Here is a 17,324-nt window from a genome sequence, read left to right on the forward strand (position 1 = left end):
TCGCTTCGTGGTCTAAGTGAATATGATGGGATAAAATAAAGCTAAAGAAAGCACCTGCTAAATGGTATCATATCTCCTTGCGTGAATTCATCCAAGAAAGAGACCAAGGCTGAGCCAAGTCTCATGATGCATCAAGGTATGTGGAGGAAACAAAGCATCTCGTAAACTGGGTTGCTGAGGTGAGGGGTATAAGACCGCGTCAATGCGCCGTATGCTGTCAACAGGAACCTACTGTTCCGTTGAAACATCCTTCGTGTCCGCCATGTCCTCACTGGGCCAACTCGGTGGCGATACCGCAGCGTATTTTACACCGTCAGTGATTTGAAGTTCTTTACACAACACTTTGATGGCAAGAGCCCATCGCGCCGTTAGCCTTGCCTGACGAGACTGAAAAACGCTCCCAACGGCCTCATCTTCCAAGATAAGGTCGTTGCGTAGTGCGTGCTGCTCTTTTATCTGATTTCCTGCGAGCTTCTCAAGCTCATCTTCCTGGCGCTCGATGAGGTCTTCCATCCTCTTGGACTGCCGGTCCCGCATCATGTTGATCTTGGAGGTGTGTTGGCGCTCCATGTCTTCGCGGAGATTGTATTGGCGCCCCAAATCTCGAAGATTCTGTTCTGTCACCACGCGGGGTGGCAAGTTGGCCTCGGTCGGGGTTTGCCCCATACCATCGCAATAGGCCTCCATGTGCTTGATCCGCATGTTAATGGTTCGCTGGCTTTGATCCAGGGCTGCCCTCAGCTCCATCTCGTCGGCAATCTGTTGATCTTCTAGCTCGGCTGTTGCTCTGGCCTGTGTTTCTTGCAACTCCGTCTCTTGAGTGATGTGCTGGTCGTTTAAGGTGGCCTCGCGTTCTGCGCGTCGCGTCGCCGTGACATCTTTCGTCCTCTGTTGAAAGGCTAGAAACCGCTGTAGCTCTTGTTCTTGTGCGCGTAGAAGCGACTGGATGGACGGATGGCCTGAGAAGCGCATCTGCGCCTCTTCTGTTGCCTCTTCTGTAGAGAGACCGTTGGATGCATCGCCATCGGCGCGACGATCGTGTGTGCCTGTGTTGCCGCAAAGGTTTGGGCAGCCGATGGTCGCATCCCACACTCCACCACACTCGCCGCAAAAGTGTGCGCCGCAAGGGCAAATCAAGTCCGTTGAGTCGGTGGCTCGCTTTACCAAATCGCGGCACTTGAAACAGCGTCTTACTTCAGGGCAAGAACCGACCTTGGGCGCATTTTCAACCTCCAAGTCTTCGGGGCAGCCTGTGCCCACGGGGTGAGCATCGCCTTTGCAGATTGTGCAAACTCGCGTCAGGCACTTGCGACAAATGGTTGCAAAAGGCATGTTCGGGTCCACGTGCTTTCGACATGGAATAAATTCTCCACATGAGGCTTTGGAACAGAAGACCCTCCTCTGCCAAGGTGTGTTGAATTGAACGACGGCCTTCAGGAAGCTCTCTTGTGCTGCAGGGTCTAAGACGGCCTGTATGGTTGTTGACTGCAAAGGTAGGCAACATCGTGGAGGCATCTTGGACTCGTCTGCGGATGCCTGGTCAACCATTGCTCTGATGCACTCAGAGCAGTGACTATGGCCACAAGCTAGATGCTGCAAGGCTGTTAGACCTTTACAGTCACTCCGACAATTGAAACATGATCTCAAGGTTGATGTCAGTTGTTTGCTTGAAGATTGTGCATTCGCAGCGGCGACAGGACAGAGACATACAGCCCAGGTTCCATTGACCGCGATGGCCTCTTTCTCAGCTTCATGCGACTTCTAAACCCAGACAGGCTTTTCTTCGTACTGACGCTGAATATGCTTTGGCTCGAGCTGTCGCCCACGCTGGACTTTCGCCGGTCGCTCTCCAACGCTGACGCATTCCGCGCCAGATACTTTTCGTAAGGGCCAAAGTTGAAGTTTCGCAATGACTTGGCTGTGGAGTCTGGGGCTCCCGGATCTGGACTCGGGGGACCAAAGATGGAGGAATGGGGCGTCAGGTATGCGCTGTTCGTCCCGTCTGATGGCGTCGAAAAGACTTGATCATTTGAGGTCGAATCGGTTGACTGCGACGCAGAACTCGAGGTACTGTGATTGGAATCGGAAAGCGAGGGCAATGTTGCCTTGATACCCAGAGAGTTGGCCCTTAAGACGAGCTCGCGGTCGATGCTTACTTCCGACTGGTCAACGGGGATTTGCAAGACGTCTGTGCAGTACTGAACATCATTGAGCTCCGGAAGCAATTGTTGAGCCTCCATGGCGATGTGTATTAGTCGACCCGTAAGTCAGCGGCGATGCTCCGAAATCCGCCACACTGCGAGCCTGGGAAGATGTCGAATGGCGGGAATGGGACAGGGGCGAATGTGAAGGATGTGCGCATGGCAACGATAAAATACGTTTCTCGGGGTTTCTCCTTGCCGAGCAGGGTAGCTACTAGCGAGCGAGCGGCGAGCAAAAGGCGAGGCGATGGCGTTGGCTCTTGCGGATTTTGGGGGTGTGGGGGGTGAAGATGAGTTGGACCGGGGGCTTGAGACAAGCAGGCCAGATCCGACTCTCGATATGGCGCCTTTCGTACCTTGATCCAACAGCCCAGCGCGATATGATGGCGTCGAGTGTCTGAGAGCCAGCGGGACTGCTAGTACTAGTAGTAGCAAGGTCTCAGAGACAAGAAAGTACCAAGGGTCGGGAAGGGCGGAGGCAGCCTAGCGAGGAGGAGGCGCGGGACGGCGGACAAAAGGGGGGGGGGGCGGTTGGCGAGTGCGGGAGAGGGAGCGGGACGAAGGAAGGATGGATGGATGGATGGATAGATGGACGGGGGGTGGTTTCCGTTCCGCTCGCTGGCTGACCGCGCGGGCAAATTGGGGAAAAAGAAGGAAATGAAAAGCATCGCACAATCTCGATGATGGTGGGATGAGATGGGGAGCCGCAAGTGACCGGCGAAGAAAGAGGGTGTAAGTAATGCAGGGCCACTATATCTGCCGCCTCCATGACAGATCAAAGCTGGACTTTTTTTCCCTCCTAAACACTGGGCTCTTTCTGCAAAGCAAACACTTGCCTCGCCCCCCTCCCATGCCATGGCCGCTCTGTTGTCAAAAAGTAAGCAAAGCAAGCAAGCACACGGTGGGAGACTTTCGGCTCGACCATGAAGTCGTGCGTGGCTTTCCATGACGCGCGGGGAGGGACTTGGGGCGCGACAGCCAACACCTGCATTCTCAAAGTCAAGGATCATGGAGAGACGGCTGGGGATCATCTTCCGGGGCGTACGAAAGCTATTTTTGCCCTGGACGAGATTCGCAAGCATCACGACCTGCATGCAGCCTATGCCAACGACACTCCAGCATCGAGTTGGGATCATGAGAGGCGCAACCTCACATCAGCGTCACTACTAGTATCACAGTTGGTGATGATCACATCGCACATAACAGCAGCGTAGTAGCAGGTCCGGTCCGTAATTCGGCGAGCAGGCTGCCAGACTCGGAACGTTATAATGGGTGCAACTTGCCAAGGCAGGCGATGGGCAATCTCCGCCCCCGTGAGCGTCCCTCGCACATCTCGTCGCCTACATAGTGGTCTGGTGCCGACGATCCTTGTCACAAGCAAGCATCGCCAGCAGGAGAGAGAGAGAGAGAGAGAGAGAGAGAGAGCCACACCCGTCACCTGGCCCGGCATGGCAAAAGAAACAACTCGAGAGGATGGTCCAAACCCCCCCGAAGCGGCAAATCAAGACCCCCCCGGGGGAAAGAGGGGGGGGGGGGGCTGGCACCGATCGGCGACTAGGGTGAGCCGGCTGGGGCGTTAAGCCTCAAGCCATCTCGGCAGCGGGGGTGGACTTTCAGCCCAGTGAAGCACGGGTGGTGCGTAGCGGCTCCTCGTCACCCTCCCCCCCCTTGGGACAATGATTGATCCATCCCGTCTCTCCCTCCAGGTCACTTGGTACGCCTCTGCCTCTGCCTCTTCCCCTATCCGTCGAGCCTGGCAGGCTGAATTTGCGTCACACCGCATAATCAGCGTCGTGCACCGGCGGCGCCTCTGCAGGCTGTCACCTCGTAGCAATGATTCCAAGTCGTTATGCACCCTCATTAGGGCTGACCGGTAATAGGTACTGCGTGATCACCTCCCAGTTTGCCTGGCCCTCGGCAAGAGCACTGACCAAAGTTTCACAATTTGTCGATGTGGAGTCAGTTCTCACTGCTGGAGACAAAAGCCGGAGGGCAACAAGGGCTGTGCTCCCTGTCATCCCGAAATAGGGCAATGGCCAGCCCTTGTGGAAGAGTATAGGCAACAGAAGCACGTAGCTAAATACATACTCCAAGTCTTCGTCTCTTAGAGAGAAAGCGGTGGTGGCACTGATGATCGATACCATCGCTCGAGCTTGCTCCAGTGCCGAGACCCGAAAGGATGTAATTGATGACTGCGCGATAAGACTTGCCTGACCCAATCTTCGGACGTGGTCTATGTCAACGGACACTCAGCCGACACATGTTCTCTGGCCCAACCCAAGACTGAACCGTATTGGCTCAGTCTTGGTCCAATGCACTGCTGGCAGAGTGACGTTAAAGTCGACGTTCATTGACGAGCGGGGATGAGCCGACCAATATTCAGCAAAGGGGTTTCCAAAAGAAGCAAAGACTATAGGACGTGGACGGCCATAATCGGGTGTTGGCAGCAGGGTTCGGCGTCGAGGCCGCCCCTCCAGTGTCACCCTGCGGTCCGCGGCTGGACTGGACTCTGATTCTCCAAGCGACGACGCCCTGGGGAAAGGGTGTCTCTGGGGTCCAATGTCTCGGGTCGTGGGCAGGCCGCACCCAGCTCCTCACTACCGAGTACGTACGTACTACGACGAGGGAGCAACGGCAGACTTGTCCACCTGCTGACCCTTGTCTTGCCTGCTGACGCACCTCGTCATCCTCTACCCTCCCGTTTTTGGCGCAACATGCAGCTTAGGGGGATCATGATGAGAAACAACAAAACGGGCTTGCATCGCACCCAAGAGGCATCCGCTACGGTATACGAGTTCGCCCGCTGCTGTCGCTTTCTCCTCGACGCTCTTCTCTTGGTGGAGACAGGTTCGATATACGAGTAAGCTGAAAACGGCCCGGTCAGTATAGTCATTTGATTCTCGGGGGCCCAGAGCATATGACCCTCTCTCTACCCGACTTCGTGTCTCAGGCCGCCTGCCCAGTGAACCCTATCAAGTGCGATGTGAGGCTGAGGCACCTGATGGACCTAACAGCGCCTTTAACTTGGATACCAGCCTGCGGCTCTGGAGGACCAAGTCTCCATGCACCTTAAATTTCCTGGATAATTGACGATCTGACCGACCGCACGCCAAGAGAGCGGCTCGACAGCCCTACGGCATCAGCCCCCTCAGCGCAAGTCTGTCTCAAGGCCAAGAGCGGGCGATTGCGGGAGAGGCAGGCTACGCGTCAGTGGCGCTCGGTATGCCGCTCACCTCATCGAGGCCCTGATTTCTGGGGCCGCGTTCAAGGCGCATTCCCAGGGGCTGGGTGCTCCCGAGGGTCAAAGCTCGACGGCGCGGCGACGGCGTCTCGACCAGCGCCGAAGAAGAAAATAGCACCTGTACAAGGCGAGGCTAGTATGTTAGACCCTTCGACTGACTGGGACCCCTTCGCACCGTCCAGGGTCGCCTATCGATAATCGAGCAGGCCGATCGTATGGACTTAATCGACAAGTTAGCCACACCCCCGAACACCACAGGGTGTTTTTTTTTCCCGCGTTCATCGGGCCAAATAATGACGAGCGTGGCTTAGAGGAAGTTCGCGAAAGGGCGTACCTAATATTACATTCTTGTTGATTCTTGGAGTTCGGTTTCGGATGCCCGTTCTATGCGATGCAAGGTAGAAGGAAAGGGAACACATCGCAACCTCGACGTCCCGGGTGGCGCCGGATGGATCAGTGACGGTGTGATTGCTCGAAGATAAGTCGATTTATGCCTTCAGCAGAGCATATACGACCATAGGCAGTGGAAAACACGGGGTCTCGTCCGCTCCCCCATAGTGAAGTCACTGACCGGCAGATTAGTAGTTGGGTTCGGTGACGACCAGCGAACACCGGCTGTTGTATATGTCTTTTTTTCTTTTTGTCGTTCCTCCCAGACTGAGGAAAATCTCATCGGGGTGCGCGCATAGTGTGCCGACAGGCTGCTTGATCCGTTTCTTTGGTGCAAGTGCAGACGGAAAGAGCATTGTCCCAGCAGCAGGCAGTGGGATCTTTTGTGCTGTATGATTTTGCGCTTTGTTAGTAAATTTCGTAGCAACTCCACTGGGACGGGAACAAAGCACGTACAACAACTGGCTGACCCCCGCTTGCTGTCGAGCGGCAGGCAAACGACAACGCTTGAGGAAGCCAGCGCCCGGGCAGTTCGAAGTGGTATTCGCCCCATTCGCTCGTCTGCCACGACAAAATGGCCTATGTGTTGAGCAGAGGGCAGTCAATTTTTGGGAGCAAGTTTTACTGCATCACTGACGTTGCCGTTCACTTGATGCGGCTGGAGGTGTGGCGGCCCCGTCAAACTCGTCAGTGGGAATTTACAGCGGACCGATCGCCTGTCACTGAACCCGGCGATATGGGAGCTGAGACGGTGGCTCCCCAGCACTCCCGTCGACCTGTAAAACGCCGCCTTTCCTTTAGAAGGGATGGAGCCTGCCAGCTGCCGTTACGGCGGAGCGCAGAGCCGCCCGCGCGTGCAAGGGCCATGGCTCCACCCAGCGCCAGCACCTCCCGCCAAATCAAAGGTTCAGTTGTCACTGGCAGGCAGCTGGAGGCTCTGGCTGACACCACCTGCGCAGGCCCTCCCTCCACCCCCGCCAAGTCTCCGCCATCGTCCATCCACCATCCACCATCGCATCACCTCGCAACAACCTCGCTAGCTCGCAACTCCATCTACGACGACCCAGCCGGCATCCTCGCCGCTTATCGACTGCCACACGCGAAAGCAGCCTCGCCAGACAGACCAAGTGCATGTGATACGCGCGCCGCCGCCATGGCTGGATTGATCGATCCGACTGTGGCCGGCAAGTACCCCGTCATCCTCGGCGAGGGCCTGCTCGGCAAGACGTCCAACGACATCTTTACTGGCATTCGCTGTACGTGCTGCCTGATTTACCCGCAACGGCCTCGTTATACTGACAGGCGATTTTTCTGGCAGACAATCACAAGCCGACGCTGTCGTCGAGCGACGGTCCGGCGCAAGCCCGCCTGCGCCCGTCATTCCCGGGCAAGACCACTTCGTACGATCTCTCCTTCAACGACGGCGACGACAAATATGCGTACACCGGAACCCGGAGTGTTGACGACAATCAGTATGTCCTGCACTTTGATCCGGAGCGCAAGGCGTTCATTCTCGACAAGATCGACTCGACATTCAACATGAACATCACCCGTATGCCCGGCAACTCCGATCCTGCCAAGCTCAGCAGACAATTCCCCCACCTCGATAGCGAAGCATCAGAACTCGCGAATACAGGCGAGAACAAGGTCGCAAAGGCGAAGCCGGCTGCGAAGGCGACGGCTACTCCCGTAACCGTTGCTCAGCCGAAGCCGAAGCGCAAGGCCGACAAGAAGCAGCAGCAGCAGAAAGACATCGAGCTCTCGCTACCAAAGCCCGAGCCGGTAAAAGAGAAGAAAATCACAAAGCGCATTGACGAAGACGAGGAGGAAGAAGATGACGACGACGACGGTGGTCTGCTGATTGAGTACCCTGGCGGAGAGACGGCTGCTAAGCACAACGACTTCTCGCCGGCCTTCCCTCCGCCCCGACGCTTTGATGACTTCATGGACCAACGCGACTCGGAGGGCGATGCGGACGGTGAGAGTGATGATGAGCCGGACATGGACTTTAAGCTACCGAGCCCGGTCAACAACCACGCGTCGCGGCCAGAGCCGATGGATGAGGACGACGCGGAGGAGCCGCAGGCTGAGGAGCCGGCGAGCATGGACATGGAAAACGACCTGGAGAAGGAAATGGAAATGGCATTTGGGGATCTCGAAAACGGCCAGGAGGGCAGCCCCGACGGCGACGAAAGCGAAATTTCCGAGGAGGACTAGATGGATGAGTGGCGCTGTCGGGACCATGTATTTTCTTTCATGTACTTTGGCACGGAGTTTGGGATCACTGGTGCTCGCGGTCACGCCTCAGGGCGCTTGTGGGATGTTTTGTACACCGGCATCTCAATTTCTTATCTGGGATACCGAGCGCATTAGAGGAAAACTATCAGGCATGTTCGTCCTTTTTGTCTCGATATCAGAATACCTCGATCGTCCTCACTACGAGCGCGCCATTACTTGGGTGAGAGCAGTACCACCTCGCCGTCCTCGTCGTCAAACTTGTACCTATCTCCCGGGAGGTGGTCCGTCACGCCCTCAATCTCGGCATCGCACCACAGATGCCTCTCCGCGTACGTCAACGCCCTGCCGTGCGCGCCGCGGAGGGCGTCCTTGTCGAAGCACCCGACCGTCATGCCGATGCTGTCGTAGCTCTCGTCCTGCCAGAAGAGGAAGCTCCCGCACGCGGAGCAGAAGCCGCGCGCGCGGCCCTCGCTCGCGCGGTACCGGCGCAGCGTGGAGTCCGCGTCCCAGGTCAGCGCCGAGAGGGGGATGTTTTGCACGCGGAAGATGAGGGAGCCGGTTTGCTTGCGGCACTGGGAGCATTGGCATGTTGAGCACTATAGTGTATTAGAAACAGGTTTTTTTTTGGTTTTTTTTTTTGGTTTGGTTGCTTAGTAGGTCAAGTTCACGCCCGCGGTTTGTCATTATTGCCTTGGGTAGTCCTTATGTTGGGGAATAGAATAGAATAGACGTGGACATTGGACATGGACAACGGGGGCCAGGCGCGCGCAAAAAAAAGGGGGAGCGTAGACTGAACGTACCGCTTTGGTGAAGTCGTGGTCCGGGGGGAAGGCGATGGTGTAGCGGACGGACTCGCATAAGCACCCGCCGTGGATGGTCAGCGGCTTATCGTCGACAGTTGCCATGACGATGAGGATAGTACTGTATATGTTTTCCAACACGCCTTGGTAGCGACATTGATATTTTATTCCTGTTCCCTTCCCTGTGGGTACGAATGGAGAGGCAAGGAGAGACCATGAATGTGCTCGAGAAAAATATAGAGACGGGGGAGATTCACCCCGTGGCATTCATCGGCGCACTTTGCAGCTTTTTATAGGGCGCCAAAAAGGCTGAATGTCAACGACGCCTTTGTCGCGTCGTCGTCGGGGCGTCGTCAATCACGATTGCGTCACTTACTCTGTATGTATGAGTCGCAGGGTCCTACCCCACGAGTGGCACAACCGCGCGCATCATTAGCGTCGCGCTGGGGAGGGGTCGAGGGCTGATCTCGGTAGGGCGCGCAAGACGGGCTAGGAAGGCCTAGGAGAAATGTGGGGGAGGAACACAGGTTATCGCTGGTTTCTGCAATGCTTGCTTCAACGCACGCTTCGTATACATGCGTGGAAACGGGGTATCATTGCTATCAAGCATGGGCTACAGCAAATCCCACCGCGCGATCCAGCCGACATTCTCGCCGGCATTCCTTACAATGCAAAGCCTTCCTTCCTTTCCGTAGTCTCTTACATCCGCCAGCACCTTGCCGGCGGTTAGGCTGCCCATGGCGGCACCTCGGCCGTCTGTGAGGCAGTACGATCCCGCAGTAACGAACCCTATCAGGTCCTTTGCGTCTGGTACCAGCGGGTGGCCGCCAACATCGCGTAGGTTCGGTGGCTCCGAGGGGTATGGCGTATATGGCCTAATGAGTTCTTCCGCGAGGGCTCGCTTTCGGGCTTCCATATCCGAGGGCCACGGCCGTTTCGAACCCTTTTTCCTTTTCAAAGAGGGTACATCGGCGAGAGCAAGCCATTGCTTCCGTAGGTCGTGCGGAAGGGCGGCTACGTGTGAATCGTTCGGCGGGACCGTCGATGGTACTTCTGCTGTGGCAGAACTGGCAACATTGGATGCCGTTGACGGAAGTCGGTATATCCTGGCGCAGGTTGAGACAACTCCACGGGCGACAAGAGATAGCCTGACGTTGATGATAGCGTTTGACGTGTCCATGGAGGTCATGGGTGATGCGATCAGGGCATCGAACGATGTCCTGCTCACGTGTCGCAAGAGCTTGAGAGGGTGCGTCTCTTTGTCGTTGTGCGATACCACTGGCTTGTCTCGGTCAATATCCATGGCGTCGCCATCCACAATGCCTCCTTCTGACAAGGTGGAGTCTTCGCTCCGTGCCTTGGAGAGGCCGAAGAGCACCTCAAAGTCGCAGGCCAAGCCGTCTCCCACCTCGCCTTTTCTTCCTGCGCCCAAGTTGAGCGATGTCCATTCCGTTCTCTTGCTTTTTGGGCGTCTTTCCCATTCCCTCTTCCTCTTCTGGCGCTGCGCAAGCTCCCACTCCACGCCGGAATCCGTTGCAATGTACTCGGCAGGAAACCAAGGCAGCCCACGCTCGAACGCCACCTGCATAGCCTCATGCAGACCTCCGAATCGAGGGTTCAGACCCGATACGAGGGGTACGTGCACCAAGCCATACCACAGTGGAAGTATGCATTTCCAAGGTGCGAGAAGAGTCCAAGTACCCTGCGTGTGAGTAGGCGAGAGTGACCGGGACGCCACGAGGATGACGGGAATGGGAGGGTCCCTCGTTGTGGGCTTCAAGAAAGAACCACCGGCCGCATTGCCCTTCCGCCTGTTGATCGATTTTTGTGATGGGAGATTTGATGCCGTGTGTCGGGCATCGCGGTCGAAGAGGGCCGAAGGCTCGAGCCCTGTATCTGCCGGCCAGTTCGCCACTATCTTAAGAACGTCTGTTTGCGCCTGGCTGTCTGTGGGAACTTGAAGTTTCCTTGGTGGGTATCGTAGTCGCGGATCTTGTATAGAAAAATTCAGAAGCGCATTCGCAGGGAGAGTGGCAGGGTTTGTTAATCCCTTCAAGGACTCGAAAAGTGTTCCGTGAGCTGATTTAGGACTCTGTCTGGTGCAGTAAGGGGTTAAAACCGCCAGCAACGCTTCGGTTGATGCCGGGCCGGTCAGCTCGATGCTCCCGATCTCGAAGCGGAGGTCTTCGATATATAGCCGTGGATTCTCCATCTTGGTGAGCCGCAAGAGTTCGTTGAAGAGCTCCAGGAATGCCGACGGATGGACCCTGAGGAAAATCTGCCTTTGATTCCTCTTTGAGCCCTCGTCGTCGCTGGGCCCCGGGGTTTGGGGGTTCCACACTACGATGGCTGGGCAAATCTGGCGTCGACCATCGCTCACAGATTTGCTGAGCATGCCTCGCCATGCTCTGGTCCCCAGCCTCCATCGTCTGCCTTTCTCGTTCCAACAAGATTCCTCCAGTAAGCCGACTCTTTTCAGCACCCTTTCGATGCCAGCACTGTTGCCGTACAGCCCGATGGTGCTCATGTAGCTCATGTCCCAAAGCATTGTGCCGCGTTCGCCCTGTGATCGGTGGGTCGGCCGGTATATCTTTTCATTGGGGGTCAGCGGTATCGCAAACCGCCAAAGGGGACTGTTGGGCTCTGTCATTCGAGCTCTCTTCGCATGCCACAAATGAGTCGGGAGCCAGGTCTTGTTGATCTGGCGCCTGCGAAACTTGGCGTGAGGCTTTGGCGGGTCGTTCAATTGGTTTCGCCGTATCTTAGGTCTCGGCTTGCGTCCCGTGACGCCTGGAGTCTCGGCTGTATTGCCGTGTTGTGAAGGGTCCGCAGCCTGCTTCAGCTTCTCCCGACGTTGCCTCGCTGCCAGCAGGCCAATGCGCTTGGCTGTTTCGGCTCGTATTCGTGCTTTGGTAGTCCTCGGTTTCCTTTTCCTGGGCTCAACAACAGGTGTGTTATCCTCCGCCATCTCCTTCTTCGCTCGAGCTCGGAGTCGACGGGGAACCCTTTTCGGGTTGTGGCTCGCGGTCCGCCGGCGCAGGCCGCGGGGTACCTTTTGGAACGCGCGGCTTGTGCTGACGGCTTTAGACGTGGCCATGCTCTGCTCCAAGGCCTTTATTTCAAACTCGCGTGCGGCGATGAAGGCTTGCAGATCCAGTTCGCCATCCTTGAGCGCTGCATCGGCGGGCTGCGCGGGGACGTTGCGCGCTGCGTGCAGCTTTGTCCGCTTCTGCTGCAAGGCATCGCCCCGGCCATTGGCAGCGGGAGAGGCACCCTTTCGCCTACCCGAGGCGGCATCGAAGGGAGTCGAGCCGCCGCGGCCTCCGCCTGAGGGTTTGGTGCCCATCGTGGGCGGCGAACTCGAAGGATGATGTTGCTCGACGCCGGGGGCTTGAGCAGGCAAGTCGCCAGAAAAATGTTGGCGCGTCCAGGTTCTGGCATCCAGCTTTATCGATAAGCCTGGGGGGCTTATGCTTGATAGGATCTCCACAAAATGGGACACGCCGGAACAAAGGGCCCTGCTGTGATAAGGTAGGCACGGTACCACATCTCACGTCACTGTGAAGGCGGTGCTCCCTGGACGCTGGCGGGTCTGGAACGCCAAACCGCTCCAGCCTCAGACGCTAGGGTGGGTGATGGGAATGTGGCCCGCAGCAGCCGTCCGGGTTGTGGTGAAAGGAGACTGAACCGCCTAACGTTAGCTCCTGCCACCCACTAATAGCCGCAGCTGAGCATTGCACATCCATATGACGAGGTATTCTGATGAAATGACTTCGCCCTGCACACCTTCCGCCGTCGCGCTGCAAAACACTCAGCATCATCCGCAGTGCCACCCGAGAGCAACGCCTGGTCACCATTCGCTCCCGCAGTCACTCATTCGCGCCGCCAAGCCGACGTCCGGCACCTTGATCTTGCACCCGGCTGGTGGTCCCCGGCTCCGTCCCGGCCCCGCCTGAGCGCCTTGTCCCCAAAGATCCCTCCAGCTGTGCTGCGGCCTGGCAGTGTCGTCGGTCGCAGCTGGAGGCCTGCGAGTGGCCCCGTCGCCGGCTGAGGGGACCAAGAGCTTCAACCAGCGTGGCGTGAAGTCGTGGACGAATTCGCTATCTCGGACGGCGCCGTGCCCCTTTCCGCCTTATCGCCGACTCGCCGTACGAGGTCCCCGGGACCTTCGGCACGTGTCAGAAACGGCATTCCTGCTGGCGAACACGAACATCACCCCCAAGTGCCCTGCCCTCCAGCCCTAGTGGCTGAGAGATGGTCTAGACAATGGCCTCGTTGAGTAAGCTCGTTCCTGCTTTGTTCTGATCCTTCAATGTGGCTCTTTGTCTCCGCCCAAGTCGCATAACATCGTGACGTCTCCTTGGCGACTGGGTCTCTCACGTGTCTCCAGACTTGTTTCTGTCTCCAAGCTTCGCGTGGCGCAATGCTCCGTCGTGAAGCCTGAGTGTGCAGATGTGGTCGCGTGCCCGTCCCGTTCACTTTTTCCGTCACTTGGCTGGTTCCCTTCAAAGAGACTCGTTGAACCTACCTTGCCACTCTTGACCTCTTCGCGCAAGATTGCTAATTATGCATTTCCTGCCAATAGTTGGCAAGGCTCGAAAGGTAAGCAGCATTGCTTTAACATTACCCACAACCTATCCAGACGACTGACCGTGCGCTGCAGCCCAAGTTTGAGTTACACCTCAAGGTGAGATGCTGTTGACAAGGCTAGGCTCTTTGCTCGGCGTAGCTCACCTTTGCGGCAGATATTCGACCTGAACAATGTGCCATTGGCGGTTGGCAGCTCCTACGTCAAATGGCACCTTACCCATTCCATGCATGCGGAGCACCGCGGCCGCACGTCCAAATGTCCCATCGCGAACCACAAGGTCGACTTCGGCTTCAGCAAAGTCATTTCCTCCGTGCGCATCTCCATTGACAAGAACAACAACCTCACAGAATGCCCCATCGAGCTGGAGGTTGTACAAGAGTTCATCGGGTCCGAGAAAACGGTTCTGGGAAATGTCAGACTTAACTTGAGTGAATACGTCGAGGAGAGCGAAGCATATGGGCGGGACATTGCGTCCCTCCCTCGGAAACGAAGTAACAGCGTCGCCATCAGCCCAACGTCCGCTGCACCAAGTGAGCCGCTACAGGCACGGACAGCGGACGATGGTATCGTGAGGCGATACCTCATGCAGGACAGCAAGGTCAACTGCACTCTTAAAGTCGGCATACTCATGATTCAGATGGACGGCGAGAGGAACTACATTGCTCCTCCGCTGAGAACAGCCCCGGTATTTGGCGGCATCGCAGGGTTTATGGGTCCAGAGCAAGCCGAAGACGAGACTGGACGTGAGTCAACCAGAATGAATCATGGATCTATATCGCTGACAATCCTGCTCCAGCGCTGCCAAGCATCTCCAAAGGTAGGGACTTGTCGGAGGTCCAGGACTTGTATCGTCGTACCCTGGCCGCCTCCTGGTCACGCCAGCCGAGCGAACTTCCCGCGGATGAGTGTATTGAAGACATATTTTCTGGCGGCAATGGATGGAAGACGAAGCGGGACCACAGCGCAGCCCCAGACAGCGACATTGAGGACGATCTAGATGGCAACCACGGCACACTCCGACCCAGCGACTTTCGGCGGCTCGCTTTCCAAGAGCATGGCCGCCACAATCGAAATAACAGCCACCACCGCCGCACCCAGAGCGCGTCGAGTGATAAAAGCGCCTCAACTGTTACTGGGCGAGGATCGGGATCTGGTTCTGGCGGCGGCGGCGGCGGCGGCGGACGCAAGCGTGGCGTGCGTATCGCTCGTGAGGATAGTCGAGAGGCCCGAGACGACGATGCCGGGAGCATGAGGAGTGGGAGTATGGGGAGTCTGGCGCCAACCCTGGGGAGCAGTAGCGACGGAGATCGAAGAGGCGACACTGGGATGAGGCGGGCCAGGGAAGTGGGTGAGTTTGACCTGAGGGATGATTTGGTGGCGTGGAAACTGCCGAGCGTTGCCACGTAGGCGACGGACAGGAATGGGAAGACACCTTTGAATCAAGGGAGGGGGGCGGAACGTTTTTCAGCCTGGAAATACCTAGTAGAATAGTGAGTTTACGGTAGAGCAGTTGACCTCAGAGGACAATTGATGCAATTCTTCGTTCGAGTGTTATTTTCCTGTCTAACGATATTAACCCACAATTGCCACTACTATCCCATCGTTTTGAACATCATCGTCTATATACCCTACAGCTGTTCCCGCCTATGCTGAAAGCGACAAATTGACAGACGCTCGTGGAGGTCGAGCAGTCACGAACGAAGGCGCCTCACAAGGGCCTTGAGTGTAACCTCAAGCAGCAGTCAAGTTGCCGCGAACGCCACCCTTGCCTCCCACTTCCCGAGCCGTGACCGTGACGGCAAGGTCGCCGGCCACGTTGATCATGACCTCGACCTTGCCGTCCTTCTTGACGCCCTTGACGGCAGCCTCGGCGAGCTGCTTGCCAATCTTCCAGACCTTTTCACGCTTCTCCTCCTCTTCCTCGTCCGAATCAAAGTCGGAATCGTCCTCGTCGTCCTTGTCGCCGTTCTCGGTCGGCTGCTTGGCCTTGGGCTCGGGCTTCGTGACCTTGATGTGCGTGCCACCCTCGACAACCTTGATCAAGACGTCACCGCCGGCCTTGGGGGCAGCGATTTGGACAATACGACGCGCAGGGACGGCCGTCTCGGCCTGCATGATGGGCGTGAAGACGTCCTCGCCGTCAGCACCAACGGCGACGACGCCAATGGCGTTGGAGATGTGCTTGACGGTTGTGACGCATGGGTGCGTCGACTGCTCGATATCGCCAGCCTCGTACTCTTGGATCAGCGAAGCCTGCAGACCAGCGCCACGGGCCAACAGTTCGGAGGGGTTGATGGCAATCGGGCTTGTGGCGGGGGCAAGGATGGTGGTGGTCTCAGGGAAGATGCCGCGGAAGTTGTTCGCGATGCGAGGGGTGTGGGAGGTGCCACCACACATGATGACTTCGTCAACATCCAAGACGTCCAGGCCAGCCTTCTTGATGACGCTCTCGACCAGACGATTGAACCCCTCGAAGACCTTGCGGCCGACCATCTCATATCGTATCCTGTTGATCGTAGTGGAGAAGTCGATGCCGTCCGCGAGGCTCTCCACGCTGAACTGGGCGTTGGTACCCAGGCTCAAGGACTTTTTGGTGGCCTCGGCCTCCTGGCGCAGCTTGGCCAGGCTCTTGGCGTTCTCTCGGGGGTCGGCGGTGTGCTTCTTCATGAACTCCTTGGCGAAGTGGTCCATCAAAACCTGGTCGAGATGGACGCCGGCGAACTCGTAGTCGTGGGCAGTGGCCAAGATGGTGTACATGCCGCCTCTTGAAGCGACTACGGCGACATCCGAACGAGTGCCGCCCAGGTCGGCAACCACAACGATCTTGTCCTGAATGTTGGCCTCGGGGCGTGCATCATAAGCCAGCACCGCGGAGACGGGGTCAGAGATGAGCTGCAGAACCTCAATGTCTGCGTCGTTGGCGCCCTTGATCAGAGCCTCGCGCTGCTTGTCGTTGAAGTTGGTCGGCACGCTGATGACGGCAGAAGTGACCTTCTTGCCCAGGTAATCGGAGGCAGAGCCGACGAGGCGTCGCAGATACCGAGTCGAGGCCTCGCTGATGGAGACTGACGAAGCGCTTTCCTCACCGGCCTTGTCCTGGACGGAAAAGGACACCGTGCCGTTGGTATCCTGAGGATGCGCCGCAGCGTGGCAATGCGTGGGATCAATCGACTTGAACCTGCTATCGTTAGCACAGGCAATCCCCGCCATCTCAGACCGAGATACCAGCGCGCAAAACTTACTCCTTGCCCAGGAAGTCACGGAAGTAGGCGATCGTGTTGGTAGGGTTGCGGACGAGGAATGCCTTGGCTTGCGTGCCGTAGTACTCGTCGCCGTCGACGTAGGACAAGACGGTCGGGATCTGTCGGTCTGGTCATGAATCTTCCGTTAGCCCACAATGGAACCCCGCCCCTGGAGCACATTCGATTGCCCACGCACCTCCGTCCTCGTTCGCAATCACCTCAGCCTTGTCGTCGACCGTGTAGGCGATGGAGCTGTTGGAATTGCCAAAAGTGATGCCGATGACGACCCGGTCCGCCGGCTCAGGACCGGGCTTGGCGCCCCTACTCTCAGACATGCGGTGCGGAATCTGAACAGAAAAACCAACGGTCTTTCGGGAAATACAACGTGGAGGAAAAAGTCGAGGAACTCGTGCTGCAATGTCGACCACGGGTTCGGAGGAGTCTTGTGAAGAAAGCCGACGCTGGGCCTCGTAGTAGTGGTGGGGGGTTTTGCGTTTCTCCCAAAAAAAATTCGAGCAGCGCCGACTGGAGCCCTTCGCGCACCCCCGGCGTCTCTCTAATTCCTGGGCAATCGGCGGTGCCCCGCCATCAATCATCAGCCTTTTCTCTGACTTGACTGAC

General features: G+C 57.2%; 7 protein-coding genes and 1 non-coding gene across 10 annotated transcripts; 3 read left to right on the forward strand and 5 right to left on the reverse strand.

Moving 5' to 3' along the window:
- Positions 1-228: 228 nt before the first annotated feature.
- Positions 229-1,013, reverse strand: JDV02_010091 (RBR-type E3 ubiquitin transferase; the record flags this gene model as incomplete). Its single annotated transcript, XM_047991805.1, has 1 exon — positions 229-1,013. The coding sequence occupies exon 1, from the start codon at positions 970-972 to the stop codon at positions 229-231; it is 744 nt and encodes a 247-aa protein (XP_047847818.1). The 5' UTR covers positions 973-1,013.
- Positions 1,014-1,655: 642 nt separating this feature from the next.
- JDV02_010092 (RBR-type E3 ubiquitin transferase) lies at positions 1,656-2,240 on the reverse strand (the record flags this gene model as incomplete). The annotated part of the gene is made up of 1 exon (XM_047991806.1): positions 1,656-2,240. The coding sequence occupies one exon, from the start codon at positions 2,238-2,240 to the stop codon at positions 1,656-1,658; it is 585 nt and encodes a 194-aa protein (XP_047847819.1).
- A 3,712-nt stretch (positions 2,241-5,952) lies between these two features.
- Positions 5,953-6,069, forward strand: JDV02_010889. Its single transcript, XR_007157339.1, has one exon. It is a non-coding gene; the product is annotated as a 5S ribosomal RNA (ribosomal RNA).
- Positions 6,070-6,836: 767 nt separating this feature from the next.
- Positions 6,837-8,049, forward strand: JDV02_010093 (uncharacterized protein; the record flags this gene model as incomplete). The annotated part of the gene is made up of 2 exons (XM_047991807.1): positions 6,837-7,088; positions 7,151-8,049. Exons 1-2 carry the CDS (start codon positions 6,986-6,988, stop codon positions 8,047-8,049), a joined length of 1,002 nt encoding a protein of 333 aa, XP_047847820.1. The 5' UTR covers positions 6,837-6,985.
- Positions 8,050-8,282: 233 nt separating this feature from the next.
- Positions 8,283-8,975, reverse strand: POP1_1 (Ribonuclease P; the record flags this gene model as incomplete). Its single annotated transcript, XM_047991808.1, has 2 exons — positions 8,283-8,666; positions 8,871-8,975. 2 exons carry the CDS (start codon positions 8,973-8,975, stop codon positions 8,283-8,285), a joined length of 489 nt encoding a protein of 162 aa, XP_047847821.1.
- A 470-nt stretch (positions 8,976-9,445) lies between these two features.
- Positions 9,446-12,322, reverse strand: POP1_2 (Ribonuclease P). The gene has a single exon (XM_047991809.1). The coding sequence runs from the start codon at positions 12,214-12,216 to the stop codon at positions 9,484-9,486; it is 2,733 nt and encodes a 910-aa protein (XP_047847822.1). The 5' UTR covers positions 12,217-12,322; the 3' UTR covers positions 9,446-9,483.
- Positions 12,323-12,584: 262 nt separating this feature from the next.
- JDV02_010096 (uncharacterized protein) lies at positions 12,585-15,004 on the forward strand. Of its 3 annotated transcripts, XM_047991810.1 has the most exons (5): positions 12,585-13,149; positions 13,456-13,472; positions 13,534-13,557; positions 13,616-14,204; positions 14,258-15,004. In XM_047991810.1, exons 1-5 carry the CDS (start codon positions 13,137-13,139, stop codon positions 14,866-14,868), a joined length of 1,254 nt encoding a protein of 417 aa, XP_047847823.1. In that variant the 5' UTR covers positions 12,585-13,136; the 3' UTR covers positions 14,869-15,004. The 3 variants fall into 3 exon arrangements, with proteins under 3 accessions (XP_047847823.1, XP_047847824.1, XP_047847825.1); XM_047991811.1 differs by having other exon boundaries at positions 12,585-13,472; XM_047991812.1 differs by having other exon boundaries at positions 13,616-15,004.
- Positions 14,993-17,234, reverse strand: SSZ1 (Hsp70 protein that interacts with Zuo1p). Its single transcript, XM_047991813.1, has 3 exons — positions 16,900-17,234; positions 16,704-16,830; positions 14,993-16,639 (listed from the first exon to the last, which is right to left on the reverse strand). Exons 1-3 carry the CDS (start codon positions 17,036-17,038, stop codon positions 15,193-15,195), a joined length of 1,713 nt encoding a protein of 570 aa, XP_047847826.1. The 5' UTR covers positions 17,039-17,234; the 3' UTR covers positions 14,993-15,192.
- Positions 17,235-17,324: the final 90 nt, after the last annotated feature.

The sequence above is a fragment of the Purpureocillium takamizusanense genome, chromosome 11 (assembly GCF_022605165.1).
Source record: "Purpureocillium takamizusanense chromosome 11, complete sequence".
NCBI lineage: Eukaryota > Fungi > Ascomycota > Sordariomycetes > Hypocreales > Ophiocordycipitaceae > Purpureocillium > Purpureocillium takamizusanense.